This window comes from Geospiza fortis, unplaced genomic scaffold (genome assembly GCF_000277835.1).
Source record: "Geospiza fortis unplaced genomic scaffold, GeoFor_1.0 scaffold20, whole genome shotgun sequence".
NCBI classification, from domain to species: Eukaryota; Metazoa; Chordata; class Aves; order Passeriformes; family Thraupidae; genus Geospiza; species Geospiza fortis.
The window spans coordinates 138,673-158,361 of NW_005054374.1; the positions used below are offsets into that span (position 1 = coordinate 138,673).

Genomic DNA, 19,689 nt, shown 5'->3' on the forward strand with positions numbered 1-19,689 from the left:
TTTGAAGTAAGGATTCAGGTATGTAACTTCACAGCCCAGTTCTGAAACTGTTACAGAATTCCTCCTTTTGCAGCTTTTTAGCATTTACCTGAACAACCCCCCTCAAACCCCAATTCTAATCCTTGCTTGCTTATTTGTTGTATGTTAACCTAGTATTAGTATCCTGCATAACATGGTGGTTTTGCTGGTTTGTTTTAATTTGTTTTTCCTCATATGGAATGGAATGTAGATCAGGGTTGCAAGGCAGATCGATCACAAAATAAAGAAATAAAAGAACAAAGTTTAGATAGATGACTGAAAATTCTATTCTAGCATTCACCCATGGTAAGATGCAACCACAAAATACAGCACCTGAGCCACCTTGTTGCTGATACAGATGGTATTTCAGTTTGGGTAATAGTGTGCTATTTTCAGAACTCATGTTCCAGAGAGAGAAATAAGCCCAGGAAGTAAGAGACAAGTTGTCTGGCTACCATGTGAGAGCAGATTAGAAAACTGTGGCTTTTGTGTACTGAACATGATCTGATAGGGAAAATGACTGCAGCCTGTAAGAACAGAAGGGGATAAACATCGAGGAGCAGATAAAACTGAACTACAGCTCAGTCCTGGCACTAAAATAAACAAGCTAAGTGCAAATGCAGGTGGTTGAAGAAGCAACAGTCACCAAGCATTAAGGAGTAAAGAGACAGAAGAACCTCTGTCACAATAATGAGAGGGAAAAAAAATCCTTAATTACTTTGAAAACAGAGTTTGATACATTTCAAAAGGATTGCATGATGTGCTATCCGTGAAATGTCCTTTTTAATCTTGTGTCTTCTAATCATAAAATATGTCAATTAAACTTTCTTAAAAACTGAAACATGGTATTTCTTCTCAGCACCATAAGTTCTGATCTCAGAAAGTCTAGTGAAAAATTCACAATAAGAATATTTAAGAGTTCATGACCTGAAGTGAAACTATTATTAGTTTTCATTCACATTATTTATAATGCATAATGTTGTTTAATACCATGCCATTATGCAGCAAAAAGGAACACACCTCCCCTCCTCAAATACACTTGAAAAATGTAATTACATTTCAACCTCTATTAACATAATCATCTAATCATACTGTTGACTATTGCATTTTATATAAGCATTTGACTCTATGTATTTATTGAATATTAATGAACACATTAATCTTTACTTTTCCAAAGTAGTCCTACTCAGAAATAGTATTACAAATCTGAAGGTTTTGTATATTTTTCTTTTTCTAAAACAGTTCCTTCTCCAGTACCAGACTATTCACTTGCTTGTAAAGCATTTTCAAACAAATCCTGTTAATTCTGAATATGGTTCACTAAGCAGCATGATCTCATTAATAAAACAAGTTGCAACTCTAGTAAATCAGAACGCTCAGCTGTTTTAACTGTTTCCCTAATGGAAATTCTAATGATCTCTTCAGTCAGCCTCACAGAAGCCTAACACTTTTGAAACAAGACCCAGCAAAATAAAGAAGCAATGAAAAGAATGGAAATAGTGCAACTTCAGACCTAGCATTCTGTCACAAATAAATGTTAACTAACATTGGATCTGCATTCTTAAGGTTAGTTGAAATATTTTTGCACCACTTGAATTTTCATTAGAAAGGTACTTTTGTCTGTTTTACTGAACTAAATGAAATTTTTGAGTGACAAATTCATGAGTTCTTGGGATTTCTAACAAAAGAGAGAAGGGAAGAAGGAAAGAGCTTGATGGATGGCAAAAAGAAAAGAACACTCTACAAACATATATTCAAAATGATCTCATGCGAGCATAAGAAAATAATAACAAATGGATAACAAATGAGAAGGAGGCTAGGTCAAAGGGAAATGTAAAACAGAAGCAGTCTTTTGCACTGAAATATAAGTTTCTGCATAGCAACACATTATCTCAGGGTCTTTCAGTCTGGGATGATGTTCAGTGATGTTCAGTTTGGGATGAACCTCTTTTTTAATGATGATAAGAAAATAATGCTTCTAATCTGCTGAGACTTTGAAATGCACACATACCCAGTGCATTTGTAACATTTATAATGCATCTTACCTTTGTCTGGGCACTCTAAATAATCAACCTTCTCCAAGGGAAAATGCTGATTTAGCAAGGAGTTAGAAATATATGAAGAAAAAAATCACATATCTATTTTTTTTGTAAATGTCATTTGAAGCTGCTCAAGGATCCAAGAATAGTGCCAAGGAAGGTAATGGTGCATGGGCAAAGCAAAGAATGGGTAAGGTTTTGTAAACACTTTTGTGTCTACCTAGATACACATCTTACCTTAGTTTTTCAAATTGTGGGACAGAGAAAGGGAGTTGAAGTTTCAAAGAACATACACATAAACTCTACTACCATTTACATGTGCAGCAAAAAGCATCTTTAATTCCTTGATGACTTTCTATTTTGTTAATGAGATCTTAGACACCTTTCTTCAATATTCAAAGCATTGAAAGTAATGTGCAGAAAAAAAAATTAACTGCAATTTAAACTGCCTCAGCTTAGTGTGTTAGTTAATAGTTGTATATTTTTTATATATTTGCACCACACAATTTTGTTTCCTTTTCAGTTCAGCAGTTTTACAGTCAAGAAATAACAGTGTAAATCTTTAAAAAATTTACTTGAAATAATAAAATTCAAATGGCGTGATTTATTTTTTTTTAACTGTAGGCCAAGAAGTAGGTTAGTGTTGCATTCAAAAACACCTCTGGCTTTAATGTTAGACAGACCTAACTTCTTTCAACCTGAAATCAAGTAATTAAATCCAGCAATTCAAATTTACAAGTGCCAATTACCTTTACAGCACTTTTTTCTTATGCACGAGTAGTAATTTATGACATGAATCCAGAGTTTGGTCAAGTTATTCAGGTGAAACTATCTACTTCCAAAACATCAGTTTGGAATTAATTCTTCATACCCATTACCATTTGAATTACAAAAGAGGGAAATGAAATAAACTACCAAGAAACTAGAGTTATTATTTTCCTTATGATGCTCAAAGAGCTTGCAAGATGAAAAGCATAGAAATTGGAACTGGACACATAGCAACTAAGTGGCTATTCTGTCACACTGCATTTCACAAATAAAAGCATCCTCCAGGTCCTTTGATTAAAACATGAAACAGACAAAATGAGCAACACTTGCAAGACATCGTTCATGGAATATCTCTTGTACAGCTCAATGGCTAATCACATTTCTTCCACAAGAATTTAAAATTAAGCCTGATACTCCTGCTGGTCATAAATAACAAATGGAAATTTACAAGCACTTTAAATAAAGACCAAAGAAATATGTAACTATGTAACTATGTACCACAATATACCATGTCATCCCATATCTCATTTCATTAAAAGATATATCTTACAACAAGCTAGTGAAAATTTTTAGTTAACACATCTGAACAAAATTGTCACTGTCCACCAGCACTAGAAATCCTCCTTAAATGAACTGCAAAATAGATTACCCAGACCTTAACATTTCTTAAACCCTACAGAAAAACAGAATATAGGCTAATCAAATCATACCTGGATAAATTGCTTGGTTTTCACAAGCCCCACGTCTCCAGCCTCTATCTGTGCTCTTGACAGCTTCTCTTCAGTTTCACTTAGCCAATGATTAAATCTCTTCATGTCAGAATGAAAAATCTGCCACTTTTCCAAAGATTTGTCAAACCGTCTGCAAGTATAAAAGGAGATGAAATAACATTCTACTGATAGTTTATTTATTGACTACAGGAAAAAAATAAAGAGAATAATGTTGAGTGTCTCAGTTTAAAATCAGTATAATATTGATGGCATAATATATTAGCATTTATAACAGTTATATCAAATGGAAATATGGCAGCAGCTCTGAAGTGAAATTATTTCTAAGCAAATGCATCACAAATCAGTTATCAGTTTTAAAATAATTTTGAAAAAAATGCAATGGTCCTCAAGTGAATTTCCACTTGCATTGTGCAAAGGGACTCTTTAATAAAACCTTTTTCCTATGTTTCACTTTGAGTATTTTATAATGATAATTACGCAAAAAAAAAGAAAAAAAAAGTCCTGAAATAAAAGGATGATTAAAAAAATATAACATTAAAAAATTAGGGTTTTGAACAATAAATAAGGATGAAAAATATTACTACCATGTCTGCAAGTCTATAGTTCACCACAAAAAGACCAGATAAATACTTCCGTCAGTTTGGTAAGATCTGACCTGCTTTTGTCTAGAGCGACTGATTGATCTTCTGCCTCAAGAACTGTTTGAATTGGCCAGTGCCAAATACAAAAGAAATTACATGAAGACGGATTACAAAAAAAGATTATAAGGGGGTTTGCAGATAGCCTACATCTCAAGAAATTCATTTATCCTTTGTGTTAGATTCGTGTGGAAATCTAATAACTAATCAGAGATTAGCTAGAATGTTTTGTTAGAAGATCATCATTAAATGTGCTACTGTTGTTTAGTTTAATAATCCTCCTTTACAGGATTATAATAGATTTTAGGGTGTACTTAAAGGATAAAAACAAAGATGCTCAATTATTTCTCTATGAGATAATCTGGTTTTGTATGGGCAAACTATACAATTATTTGAATGTTAAGGAGTTTAATTCACCAAACAAAATGACATTACTGTGAGGGAATACAGATAATCTTTTCCATTTTACTGATGATTTTTCATTTTTTAGAAGAAAATACAAGCAGACTATTGACCTGATTAAATATTGTAGTCACTCATCTAACTTGCTTACTAAAATGACTGTGATAATTTATCACAGTTATCATATTTTATTGCTCAAAATTATCAAACCGTAATTTAAAGATGCATTATAACAGTGGTTTTTTTTATAACTACCTTACTCAGAGTTTCAAGGAAAAATTAATTTTACTTTGTAAATATCACATAGAAAATAGAATCCAAATTCCATTTCTTTTGGTCCAGAATCATCTCTCATTTTGGACACCACATTAAAACATTTTTCGTCCTGTTCCTCACAAAGTAAAATTACTCTTCTCAGCATGTAAAGCTTATCAGAAGCTTAAATGTAAAAAAATCAGTAGGGGTTGATATTAGTATTCTTGAATTAGCATTCCAGAACTTGCAAACTGAATCTCCCATCACTGTAATTTCTTCCTCCATCTTTTGCTCTGGGAAATAACAGTTGTAAGGAGAAAAAAAAAAACAGTTGCAAGAAGAAGATATGAATATTTGAAGCTTAAAAGTTCCCAGTGCTTATTGCTCATGTCTAAAAACCCTTGTTACTCTCCGTATAAGTATAATATACCAATACAAAACATTAGTAAAAAGCAGAGAGAATTTATCAACAGGCCAAGTGACTAAAATTCAAGGCTCTTGCAGTAATTAAGTACCTAAGTAATGTTACAATGATAAGAGAAAATGTAATTTTTGCTGCAGTGGCACGTGTGGGTGCATTTGAACAACATCAAGCATCTCCCTGCTCTGGGAAGTTATGGGACACCTCTCCTGAGTATACCTAAATGAGATTTTCCCTTGCTGAATCTCTGTATTACATCAGCTTACACATGATACTACTTCCAATAGCTTTTTAAACTTTAAAAACAAAGAGGCTTCTGTTTGTTTGTTTGTTTTCTCATGAGCAATGCTGTTACCAGGTGGTGAGTTCAAAACCCACAAAAGGAGAAGCCTAATTAACTACCAACGCCGAACAGCTAAATTGCTGAAGCCTTGGCACAGCAGAATGGAGAAAAAATTCATAAGAGAACAGTACTCCCAGGACTATGAAAACTCAGTATGTCTGCCTCAGGAATCCCCAAGAACACAATGTGGAGCAGAGGAAAATTAAGGACCTTGCACACCCTTACCTAGGGATCCACCCTTGTTTGCCATCAGAGACAAGTCATTGAGCTAAAATACTCCCATGTAGCCGTCCATCTGTGTTTTCCTCTGCTCAAACCCTTTCCCTCTGACCAGCATAAGACAAAATAGTTGCTCATGAGTGGCCACTAGTAGTTGCTAGTGGGTGACTGTCTGAAATCTGGGCACTATTTCCTTTCTGATGTGTTTCTCTCTGGTTTTCTTAGCACATGATCAATAACAAGGTGGAAAGAGACACCCTGAAGCCAAGCAGGAGGTTCTGGATGAGAATGTGTGACTGGCACACATTACAAGGCACTTGAGCATTGTCCATGTGCTCTGACACAATAAGGCAGTTTTATTCTTCTATCTTGAGCATGTTTGGGTTGATAAGCAAAAAACAAGTGTCACATTGGTCCAATTTTTTCATATAAGTACTGACATTCCAGCAGGGACCATGTTAAGCAGTGGCTTGTGGGAGCAATTTCATTTTATCATATTAGTACATAATGGATTTATTTTGCCTCCAGAGAGCAAGAAAGAAAAAAAAAGCAACCAAAGACAACTGCTGGGGTAATACACAGTACAATTTACATTAAGTCACAAAAGTATTGGTTGTTTCCTTCCTTCCTCTCTTCTGAAACCTTGGACCTGACATTCTATAAGTAAAATTTAATATTATTTGGTAGCATTGCACATAATCTTGCACAGAGATTTACAAATGCCAATTTGGATGTACTGCCAGTGGAACTCGAAACTGTGTAATGGGATTGCACTTGACGTTCTGTATCACAAGGCTGGTGTTTTTAAGAACCTGTGCAAAGGTGAAAGGAAAGACCTTTGAAAACAGGGAAGCCACAAACATAAGATCGAGTACAAAAGGCTATTGGTTTGTTAGCATCTGTGTTTTGATTAATTCCTAGATATTTTGATAACATTCCTTAATAAACTATGAAGCCCACTCTTGTGGCAGATTCTGGTTTAGCAAAACTTCACAATCAATTAACCCACAAGAAAAAGAATGCTATTTATACAATTTCCTAAAAGACATGACTTATGTCATGGGAATTGGTATTGTAAGAAACATGCATTTTATTTTTCGTATTGGGAAAAGCATTTCCTAAACTTAATTTCTATGCTGTTGCTAAACAATACACTGTAGGATTATGCTAATATTAACCCACAAATTTTGCAGTTTTGTCAGCTTAATTCTGCACAATTACCACCTTGTAAAAATATACAAACATCAAAGTAGTATAAATAATTATGTATTAAAATGAAAGAGCATTAACTTTACTATTTAAGGCCATTCTTACAGATAACAAAATAAGAAAACTTGTTCTTGTCAAGCAACATCTACAATTAAATTGCTTAAAGAAAGAGATAACCCATTTTCACAGTTTTTGATGTTTTCATTTGACTTCACACAATTCATGTGAGTTCTTAATTTATATTTAATTCCTATATCCTCTCTACATTTGGATTCAGAGTGATGATCTAATTTTAGACACTGTTATATCTTGATCTTGATCTCAGGTTTTGCTGTGGGTCCATTCTGGGACAACACTTAGCTGCACATTTTCTATTCACAACTTTGCAGCCTGTCTTTCACCCATAAACTACCAAATAAATAATAAACTGCAACCAATATAACCATAGCAATGCTATCCATCAATTCAAAATTTAATTTCTCTCCTCCTTCTAGAAACTCTGTTCTGCAGCATTACATAAATTAAAAAAATTGTACATTACAATTACACTATAAATATTTTGATATCTTGAATTGTATTGATTGTATTATTCTTCTTGCCCTAGTTACTGATACCATGCCATTCAGTGTCCATCTTTATCAAAGAAAATGACAACTAAATTGGCTAAGAAAAGCAAGGTCATGTCAGTCATTGTTGGTTTTCAGACATATAAAAATCCATTTTTATTATACATAAGAGAGCAATAAACTTAATAACCATTTACAATAAATAATTCTACTGCAAATGCATTAGATTCTAATGGATGTTGTGCATCAATTGTTTAAATAGAAACACTCCATAAAATTTATAAAACATACATTCTTTTTCTGTACTAACTAAAACTGTCTATTAGGCATATCAACTTGAAAATTCCAATTCTTTATTTCCTACAAAGTTTTCCTCCATCAGAACAGAGATGCAATCATGTATTTTAGAGAACTTTGCAACAACACCTGAATTAAGTGTAGGTAACATTTCCCTAGAGAAAATAAACAAATGCTTGATTAATGTGACCTAGGTGAAAGAGTAGCATATTTTGCAACTCCCTTAAACGTTAAAAATGTCCATGCAATTGGTAATAAAACCAAAAATTTCATAACTTTTTGAAGTATAAACACCAAAATCATGATAAGGAAAGCCTAAATCAAAATTTTTACATGAAACAAACAGTGACTCAATTTTATGGAAATCCAAACCAATATTTCTGCCTGCATGTGAGGGATATTATACACATTTCATCCTTGAAAGGTGACAGGGCACACCACATTTCCAGACAGAATACTGCAGCATGTTAGTATTACCCACCCTATAGTTGCATCCACCTGATGAAATTAAATATGAGTGACAAATCACATGAACCTCTGACTGTCAGGGTGATGATCTCCTCCTTTCCCCAGCCCAGGGTCTCTGACCTGCTTAAGGCCAGTTCTGATGAGCTGTCATCAGCCTTTAGGGAGAAATGACTGTGAGAAATCTCACCTGGGGTTTCTGCCTGGCCCTTCAGGGCCAGTTTTAAATTCAGACTTTTGTGGTATTTTTGGGGTCTCTTGTCATGAGGAGGAAATGATGAATCTGACTCCATGTTCTTAGAAGGCTGATATGATATGATATGATATGATATGATATGATATGATATGATATGATATGATATAAAAGAATACTATACTAAAACTATACTAAAAATATTGAAAGGATACTTACAGAAGGCTCAACAAGATACTAATGAAAAACTTGTGACTGACCCGCCAGAGTCCCAGCGCAGCTGGACCGTGATTGATCATTAAGTAAAACAATTCACATGTTGGATAAATAATCTCCAACCACATTCCAAAGTCATAAAACACAGGAGAAACAATCAGATAATTATTGGTTCCTTTATTCTCTAAGGCTTCTCAGCTTCCCAAGAGAAGAAATCCTGGCAAAGGGATTTTTTCAGAAAATATGACAGTGACAGACCTTGACCTGGGCTACTCTGTGAGTCTGTCCAGAGCACACCTTTCTCATGCAGCCAGAGCCAGCTTTGCTTTCCTCTTTCAGGAAGGAACTTTGAGAGAGGTCCCTGCTTGCAGCCCCTTACCCCAAACTTTCTGTCTCTTGACACTCTCAAACATCCCTCCTGGAGATCTCCAGAGTTGGAAGCCTCAAATGGCCTATGTGCTGCTGTTCACACAACACACTGAGCAAGTATTTCCACTGCCCTTCAATGTCCCAGCTCCTGTGACTACAGGGTGGTGGCTGGAAGGTGGGGCAGCCATCACAGAGGACACATGTCCTACTAAGGGGTGTTTGAGTGCCTGGACTACCCAGCTACACCCACTGACCTCCCCTCCCACTGACCAAGAGTCCATTAACTGCTGGAGAACACTGGACAGGCTCCTGGAGAGAGCCTCTTCCACCTGGGTGTGATCTGAGCTAAATCCAGAGCCCTCTTTGGTGTGAGACAGAGCACAGGGAGCAGCTGATCCCAACACAAATGAAATACTCATGGACAGATTCTAAGTCAATACCAGTGAAATCCAGCAGCCCATTCTGGTTCCCAGGTTCTGCTGCAGTTCAGATCCCATCTGAGACCAGGAAAAATGATAGTTTCCACAGCCGGGGCACAGAGACAGATGCAAGACCCAGATTTATAGAGAGCTGGAAAATCATATCCAATTGGGAAAAAACAGTTCTCAGAAAATCTTTAAATTACCATCATAATTCATAAATAAAAAAAATTAATGTCAGTGAATTTGTGGCATAGAGCATAAGTATGTGTAATGCTAAGTACATCTTACAGGATGTCCCCTCAGTAGTCCCCTGTAATTACTATGAAGTACTGAAATCCCATGATTTCCAATGACAGAGTTCTTAGTTCAACCTGTAATAACATGCTTTATCCCCCAAGATTGCCCTGTTCAATTTTATGGTTCCACTTCCTATCTTGAAATCCCCCTTCAATAGTGGCTTTAGAGCCGGAAGAATAACAGAAAACAGATGATACCAGTTAATGCTGGCTGTTGACTCCCTGAGCCTGAAAGATGTTATTTATCCTGTTTAAGGTGTGGTAGATGTGTAAAGAAATATATATACTGGAAAATTAGATGTCCTTCTTTCACTGAAAATCATAGTAATAACTGAGCACTTAGCATTATCTTCTTAAAATACTGATGCCTGTATTGGCACTAGGTATTTTTTATCTTTTACAGCTTTTCAGTGAGTTAAAAACCTTTCTAATAAGTGATTGTTCCTTTTTTGTGTTTGTTTTTTTTTTATTTTTAAAGTTTACAATAAAATTTCATTTAAAACCCCTTTTACCTTTAATTTGGAATATTCATTTGAGACAAGAAACCTAGGTCCAAGTAACCTAGGTCTTATTGTAAGGGCAGCTGTATAAAAAACAGCTCATTTTTTTCTGAACCTAAGATGTTGATGACTTAGAGAACTTGAAAGAATGGAAAAGCAGAGAAAACTGTATTGATAGAGAAGAGTGTTCATCATATTGCTATCAAGGAGAAAATATTTGTAAGTAATAAAGAGCCTTTTTAGATAAAATACCTTACAGTATCTTTTCTGTGTTTAACAAAAACATCTCAAATAATTCTGACAACCAGTAGTACAATAGAAAAACACAAAAATCTATCTAACTAATCTAAAAAAACCTATCTAATCTCAGAAAGTATATTTTCCAGTATCATTAGAATTAATAAGTATTTTCACAGTAGTGGCATTTGAAAGCTTGTTTTTTACCTTTCACTTCTGTGAATAATGATTTACTGTAATGAAAAAAAGTATTTGCAATGTCCAGGATAAACAGGAAAGACAACACATTTTGTAGAAAAGGAGCTGAAGGCACTACTAGCACCTAAAACCTAAAAGAAAGTAAGTGGCATGTTTATGAGGGATTTTATATATATATAAATGTATATATACAAACATATATTATCCATATATATACATATCCTAATTATACACACTAATTTACAAAAAAAAAGGTCAGAATATTATATATATTAGTCTTATGAATAACAAAAGACCTTCAACACTTTCAAGTAAAATTTATCATGCTAAAAGTTCTTACTTCATGAATAAATAGCAAAAGACATTTTGGCAAATTCATATGATTGTAATATGGAGAATTTAAACAATATACAGATGCCTAGAAGGGTATAATAATTCAGAAGGTTATTATCTCTAGTAGAGATGTGTAGTAGAGAAGAAGTCATACTCTACCACTTGATCCAACTCAGTTAGGAAAGTTTCTAATGACTGGATGGAATAACTTCCAGAAAACAATTACAAGTCCTGGAGGTAACTCTCAGAAGCATAACCTGTGGCTGTCCAGTACAGGGGAGGTTTAGGGTGGGTATCAGGAAAAGGTTCTTTACCCTGAGGGTGGTTGGGCAGTGGAACAGGCTCCCCAGGGCAGCGGTCACAGCACCTGACAGAGCTCAGGGAGTGGTTGCACAACTCTCAGGCACAGGGTGTGACTCCAGAACTGCCCTGTGCAGGGCCAGGAGTTGGACTCAATGATCCTTGTGGGTCCCTTTCAACTCAGGACTGTGATTCTGGGTCTAGTAAAGAATCTCAGACACATCATCCTCTCTGTTCATCCCTGATCTCAAAAAATAAAATATATGTGCAAGTAGTTCAAATTATGCAAGTAAGGTATAAATTCAAAGAAATTGTTGTTGAGATGATGCTAAAGGCCAGCTTTGTACAATGCTACACGGTCAGCTACTACTTCAAAGGCCTTCATAAATCTTTCTGGGCAGTGGAGATGTGCATTGCACATCCCATTCTTCAGTAATCAGGAGGAAAAAACCAGAATTGAAACAGACTCTAAGGTTAAGCAGATTAAGACTGTAACAGGTAAGTTTAATGCAGTTTCTGTCTTCAGTTATCTCCTACCTCAAAAACCTTTTGTTTTGTTTTGTTTTGTTTTAGAACACAGAAGTGAACCAGAAATCTAGCCTTTGGGGATGCAGCAATACAGCAAGAATCAATGGCAGCTGAACACACACAGCCTGCTTATCAGAGAAAAGAAGCTCACATATTAGTAGGCTCTGATCTTTCATACAGTCTATATGTCAGTCCCACTGGACAGTAAGAATTATTTACAGAATAAAAGCTCTGAAATGGAACAAAATAATAAGCTCAATTTAAAACTGACATGTTCAGTTTAACAATCTTTATTCATTCTCAGTAAAGAAAGTAATTAGTATATACTACTTTTAGTAGTATATACTACTACTTTAGTATATACTACTTTATCAGTAATTAGTAATATAGTAGAATATATGTGTATTTATATTAGCAGTCTTTAAATTAATCAAAACAATATTATAAGTTTGTTTACTCATTCATTTAAAATTTATCAGGAGATATTAGAGCTCTGTTTAATAATATAATTAACATATTCAATTCTCTTCTGATTTGAGTAGATTAACTTTTACTTTTTTGCAGAACAATGTGCAATTTTGATCCTAAAGAACTCTAGTTAGATTTCAGGCATAAGAAATTATGAAGAGAAAAAGATGAGATTTCAAAGCAGTTACAATTAACTTTTAGTTATTAAGTGTCCCGGCTAGAGATATTTTTAGTTAATACCTGTTAATTGAACTGTCAGGTATATTAAAACAGACTTGATTAAAATGTCCACACTTTGCCACTCCTACTGTGACCTAACTATTTAATAAGGAATATTCTACTTCTCTATAGATAAACTAACCAAAGAAAAGGGATGCAGAAAGCTCTGCAGAATATTCATGTTCCGTAGTTCACAAAGTGAATTTTTCGTAATCCATATTTTGATGTTTTAGAGAGACCCACTTTGGTATGAAAATTCAGAGCTATAAATCTTTACAGTAGTGAATCACAGAAGTGAGCCTTGGGTGCTTTTTTAGCATAAAGAGTTGGGCAGCATGATAGAGCTGCCCATCCCTTAAACATGCCCACACAGTCATGTTAATTGGCACATAATGACTTCCAAGGCATGTTCACAGCAATAAGAGTTTTAGGGTCTTTATCATCCCATTGTATCATACAAAAACATTAATCAGGCACCATGAGACATTAACTCCAGGAACATTTATTGAATTATGTACATTTGGCCTATTTCTTTTTGCAACTGCAGCCTCTGGGAGCTACAGAATTTTCTGCGTCATGAAAACCCCCTGAGAACTCTTTCTAGGAAAATTGTCCAGGATTCAAAATGAGAATTTTAATTGTTACATAACACAGGCTTATGTTGAATTTAATGCAGATGTTTTAATTTGCCCATAAAATCAAGGAGTTTGGAATTTGGAAATAAATCTTCCAAGTAGGTTTGGACTTTTCCTCAAAACAAAATAAATAGTTATTGCTTGGACTGTGGCAACATTTACTGTTTCATTGAATTTACAAAAAGAAAATTGAAGCAGGAAAGAAACTGGAGGAAGACTGTGAACAACACATTAGAGAAGAAGGGGCAGGGCAAGGTTTGTGCTGGAATAATATAATTTTTTTTCTTCTACTGATCCTCTTTGTTAGAAGGAAGTATGGTGTCTATGACTATTAATATTTAGCACAATGAGCAACCCAGTTTTCACAGGGAAAAATGAGATGCTCTTAAGAGCAATAAGGTACAACTAAGAAGTGAAGATTTACGACAGGGACTGAAGAGGCTTCGATTCCCTGTCCGTATTAATCACATTTCCCACCTTACCTTGTGGTTGGCATCTCAGGGATTTCCAGCCTAGCAACACATTTTTTCTCCAACTCTTCAGATCTAATAGAGAACTGCTTGCCAGATACACAAGTTAGAGAGAAATGACAATTTAGACAGGAACCAAAAAGAAATGGCAGGGTCTCCCTGGAAGACAAACCTGACACTCCAATTCCAGTCATGGTCCATGACATATCATGGCTGCCAGATAATCATTGCTGTTTCTAACAATGCTTGGACAAATAAGCAATAATTTCAAATTATCATTACATTTTGCTTCAAATTCGCAGAACTGCAGTTCCAGAATACAAACTTTTTTATCAGTAGAAAAAAAATACTGATTCAGATTTCCACAAAAAGATTTTCAGATTGCCAGTGCTTTGTCTCCAGCACTAAAGAAAGTCTTGAAAATCCCTCCTTGCTTGCCAGAATAACAAGCTAACTGCAATGGATGCTTCTGCAATTGGTTCTCCACAGACACTTTATCCTCTTCCTCCTGTAACTAGGAAACCCAAAGCAATAGTCCCTGGAGGACAAAGTAATGACAGCAAAGAAGCTCTTTAAGCTTAAGCAACTTCCCCTTTCTGAATGCAGGAGGGCTATACAGTCCCATTTACAAGATGACAGCCAGCTTGATTTCTCCAAAAAGAAAACCCCTAGAGTAGTTTAAAAAAGGCTCTCAGTCCTCTGCCAGCTCCTGGGGATCAATACAGCATTTTCATTCAACTAATTTCTCCCAGACTGCTGTGGGAAAAGACATGCTAAGTTGTTTAACTAGGGAAGAGCAGTTGTTTTCGATCAAGCTGTGGTGAGGTACTTTTTTAGTTCTCTGGGCCCTGATTATGTCTTGTTCAGCCCCAGGTGAATCTGGTGACTGTCACAGGAACATTCCAGCATTGGATAAGAACCATACTGATCCTAACAGGGCTTCTGCAATACAGAATGGACTGAAAATATTATGAAAGTCATGCTTAACTGTAGAAGAAATACCTGACTAAGCACATTGTGCTCTGTAAACACAGATAAAAATACTGCACTCGCACCAAGATCTTCCTTATATTTTTTGAGAAATCATACTTTTGTTGTTCCTTTAACAGTACAAGGTCAAATAAGTAGACTCAGATTTTTAAAAAAATGTGTTTAAAATTCAATACTTAGGGCTCTACATACTTAAAAAACCAATAGTCACGCAGGTGTTTAAATTGCTTGAAATTAGCGTGGAAGAAAACATGCTGCTCATTTGGAGACACATGCACACAAAAGAAAAAGGAGATGAAAGGTAGAAGGAATCCTACTCCTTTCTGTGCTAGCCATAAAAAAAAAAGCCCAGTAAAACAAGCTGTTGAAGAATAAAACAATATTTCTTATTTTTGGACATTACCCCTAGGGAAAAGCTTTGACACACCAGCAAAGTCTACTTACCTATGCTTTTCTTCCCTTACACAGCAAACATCTTAAGGTTCCACTTCAGGGGTTTTTACTAGATGGAATTACATCCTTGTATTACAAGATTCTGTAATTAATTTATTCTACTTACTATAAATATGTCTCAGTAGAAAACTGGATGACAGAAGGAGCTGCACATTGGTGGAAATCGCACACAACACACCATTTGTATTACTTATAATATCAAGGGCATTAAAATGAGAATCCCTTAAAATTATATTTAATCATAATTGTTAGATTCTTCATTGTCAAAAGTAAAATCTTCTTTTCATCTTCTATGTAACTTCAAATACTTTTTTTAATAGCAATGTAACAGCCACATCCATAGAGATGTTTAACTGTGTATGTGCAACATACATAAATCTATACTTTTCTGTATATGTACGTATAAAAGGCTTTATTTCAATTTTTCCCTCTGCCTGGTACACACTGATGACTCCAGTGCATAATTTACATTTCAAAGGATACTTCAAATACAAAAATGCTGACTAGGGAAAATGTTCAAATTCAAGGATTATTAAATCACTGCAGCCAAGATTTCTGGTGCTTTCTACCACAAAAAAAAAAAACAAAAAAAAAAAAAAAAAACAGTGATGCAGTAAAAGCCCAGGACTAAAACTCAGACTTCCTACTCAGAGTCTGTATGTCACTCTGGGGTAGTAATCTATCTTTACTCAAACAGTACTATGTCAAGCCTAACTGTAAAAGATTTGTGCAGATGGAGCGCAAGATTAAACCTGTTCAATGCTGTCAAGGCTGCCCTGGCTGGGTGCTGGGTCCCTTCCAGGGTGTACATGCACTGCACAGCTTTACAAATTTTCTTACACAAAAAAGAAGCCATCTGCAGTAGCTGGTGGCCATAGCTTCCACCATTCACCAGGAAGTCAGCTGGACCAGAGGTTTGTGAGTGGCAGACAAAGATTTGGAAAAGTTTTTAAGGTTGGACATCAGGAAAAGGTTTTTCACCCAGAGGGTGGCTGGAGCAGGCTCCCCAGGGAAAATGGTCAGAACACCAAGACTGACAGAGTTCAAGAAGCATTTGGATAATGCTCTTGTGATTCTTGGTATGTCTAGCATGGGGTCAGGAGTTGGATTAAATATTCTATGATTCTACTACTGTCATCATAAACTCCACTGAGCATGTTGTCCACAGGAGTATACTGTGTTAGTCACCCTCCCTGCTGTAAGTCCATAAACCCAAAAGGATGTCGCAATCAAATCATGGCACTAAGATTTTCACAAATAAGAAACAAGAGATCAATAGATTTCTGTTGTAGAGGATGAAGAGCTCCTGAGTGCCAAGTGTAAGCTGAGCTAGGCCACTCTACTCCATATCAGGGCTGCTGATTTCAGGAGTCTGAAAACAGTCACTAGGTCCTCATTCTCATCTGTTTGTTTGGAGAATGTGAAGTTGCACTTTGTCCCTCTCTCCTTTAGCAAACACAGGGCTAGGTTGAGCAGTCATTAACCTGGAGGTGAGGTTTAGCTCACTAGATGATTTGCTGAATTTGCACAGAAAGTCTCCTTTACAAACGCTGCTGACAGCAGCAGAAAGAATACTGCTGGGCAGTGTTAGAAATACCAAATATGTAAAATAACTGTGCATTCATGATGGTGGTGCATTATTTACTAATTCTTCTCTTTACCTAGGACCAAGGCAGTGCATAACAAAGTTATCCTCATTCCCTATTGCTATTCCTTCTCTGCAAACAGGTAAGGGTTAGGGTTAGGGTTAAGGAATTTGGAGCATCTTAGCTTGGCACCCTTTGAAAGTGCAAAGCAAGCAACCTGCTGTCATTTTGCCCAGCTGGCAAGGAACCCTGATTGCATCCCAGGATTTGCATGGGTGCTAAAAAAGTTAAAAAAAAAATAAAAAAAAAGGAGAAACAATGAGCTTAGCTGTCTGGCTGTCTTGTGAAAGACAGTATTGTTGTTCTGAGTTGGAAATTCATAAAATAAAAAAATCTTAGATAATGATAAGTTCTAGAAAGCTACAAGTTGTTCACAGACCTTTTTATTTTCTTTCAATACTATCTTCTCCTACTCTATTCATGGACATATCATATTCAAGACTGTAGAAGCTTACACAGCATAGAATTCAACTGTGTGGTAGTCTTCACAAAAAGTGTGCTCTTCCTCTGTCTCTATCAGAATCTTGGAGAGTATAGAGGCTACACTAGCACACTCCCAGAGCTCCCAGTTATGCCAGCACAAAAAGCAAGCTGAATCAAGAACTCCATTCTTTGCTTCAGTCTCGCCTATTTTCCTTCTATGTACACAGAGAGCTCAAAGGCAATTCACTGGGATATCCCTGAATGACTATAAGTGCTGATTTATCATTTCTGCTCTGTCTTAACAATGCAATGTTCAGATCATGGCAAGCATGTTCTACATTACTGTTTCAACATTTCTAGCAGCTACTCTCAATGCTATATATTCTACCTTTCTATTTGCAGGACCATGCTATGCAAGCCAGGCCAGTTTATTATCCTATTCACCAGTATTTATAGTTATCTAACTTCCATGCAAGATGTTCTATCAGATCCCTTTGCCCCTGTTCCTTTAGCAACACAATCTTTTCATTTATCAAGTCCCTGTTACATTCCCTTGCACCAGTGATGGCCTTGTTGCATGCTCTCTCATCAGAGCAGTCAGAGTGGCCAGGGTGGTGTCTCCACTTCTTGTTCTGGCCTTGAGTTTATCTCTCCCATAGCTTCCACTATACCAGGGCCAGGAGGTCTATGGTGCTACCCAGCTCAGCTTCTGTAGCTGTCTGGTCTCCCACGCTATTTTGTGATGCCACTATCTTCCCTGCTTTAGAGGAATAATAATACTGTAGAGGATACTTTGGAGGATCACGACTAGACTATTGAGTTAACAGCAACACTTACTGAAATAACTTGATGAAGAAAAAGGATATAGCAGCTGTGATTAGGTCCTATTTTCTTTCACCAGGCAAGATGCTACATCTTGCCTACACTGAATGTCATGGACTTGATTTCAAAAACTAAGCATCTGTAACTTCTGCTACTCGACTATAGCATTAGATGACAAGTCTGAAAAAGAAGTTTAATAAAAACAGCAAATCCAGGTGGGAACTGACTTGGAGACTCAAAGCTGACTGCTAAATTTCTTTCTATAAATGTTTTCATATATTGTGTATTTGTGCACTACTGCTCCATGGACCATAAGCTGAAACAAAACATTGTTGTGAAATCATTTCTTTCTCTTTCAAGAGTGACAAGTTCTAGTGGTCTTTTTCTACTTTCTCCTTTCTCATAGCAGTGCAAATCCAGTGAAAGCAATGGAGCTGACTGACTTACAGTGCCATAATTGAGTCAGAATTAGGGGGCAGAAGACAGTTTGTTACAGAAGCCTTGTACTTACTTGCCATCAAATGACAGATCCCCTTCTCTTTATCTCATGTGGATAATTGCCCTCTCATTTTTACAATGGAACAGAGTACAGAGGTATTGTTTACAATTGTTTACTAACTGCCTTTTCAGAACCTATTGGAGAAATGACACGAAAACCACAATTGTGAACAGCTCAGTGTTTGCTAGGATCACCATGTTTCATGGGTGCTTCCCATGCAGACACCTTGGAAATAGGCTCTATCCTGTGTGTGGAAGATGCAGAAAGACTTAGGGAACTGACCAAATGGGAGAAAAGAAATGTAGTTGAACTGGCACTGCTGTTGTGCCAGAGGATTTAAAGATAGTGAAGAGAATTGTTGGTCTGTTTAGTGCCCTGCAGGGACAAAGACACTCATGGTTATTAGAGGAATTTATTTCTGGGCCTGCAGTCTCCCACAGTGTCTACTAAAGAGTATCAGTTCAGAAAGGCAGCAACATCTTCTCCTTCTCCTTTACTGGCAAACTACAGTGGTTGTCATTAATCACCCTGACAATATGAAAATGCAGCATTATTCTGTTTAGTAGTTCTATGCCTTCTGATTTTTCACTGATCTACCACATTGTCAAATGCTATATACACAGACAAGACACACAGTTATGTGCAGTGAAAAAGAAAAACAAAAGAAAAATGCTTAAAGCAATCATAATTAAAATATTTGAACCGGGGGTGTTTTGGACCTTTATGATTTTTAGCTTCATTTTCTTGCTTGATTATATTATTGATTTGATTTCATTTTATTAGCATAGTTGCTTTTAAAATTAATATTCATTGTAAGATGCTAACCAGTCTTTTATCTGTTTAGGAAAGTCAGAAATACTTTTTCCATTATATAAAAGCCTTAATGGTGAAATCTTAATCCCACCACTTCTACACTGAAATCAGAGAGGATAATAGAAATAAGTCACTAATTATGGGAGAGCCTTAAAAAGTCCAGAGAAAAAGATTCATGGAACAGTAGGTGTCTGTACCACACTTTTGTTTTACATGAGGGCCTGTGAACCTGAGTGGAAAAGAACAACTCAGAGATTCCCCAGATTTTCTTTTTATCTTGGTTTCCAG

The 19,689-nt window shown here is 36.0% G+C and overlaps 1 protein-coding gene across 1 annotated transcript in view; it reads right to left on the reverse strand.

Moving 5' to 3' along the window:
- Positions 1-3,535: 3,535 nt before the first annotated feature.
- LOC102031458 (dystrophin) overlaps positions 3,536-19,689 on the reverse strand; it is a gene marked incomplete at its 3' end in the record, with an annotated part of 438,907 nt that continues 422,753 nt past the window's right edge. The window contains exon 44 of the mRNA XM_005424869.2: positions 3,536-3,686. Coding sequence (XP_005424926.1) covers positions 3,536-3,686 — 151 coding nt within the window. The remainder of the gene's footprint in view (positions 3,687-19,689) is intronic.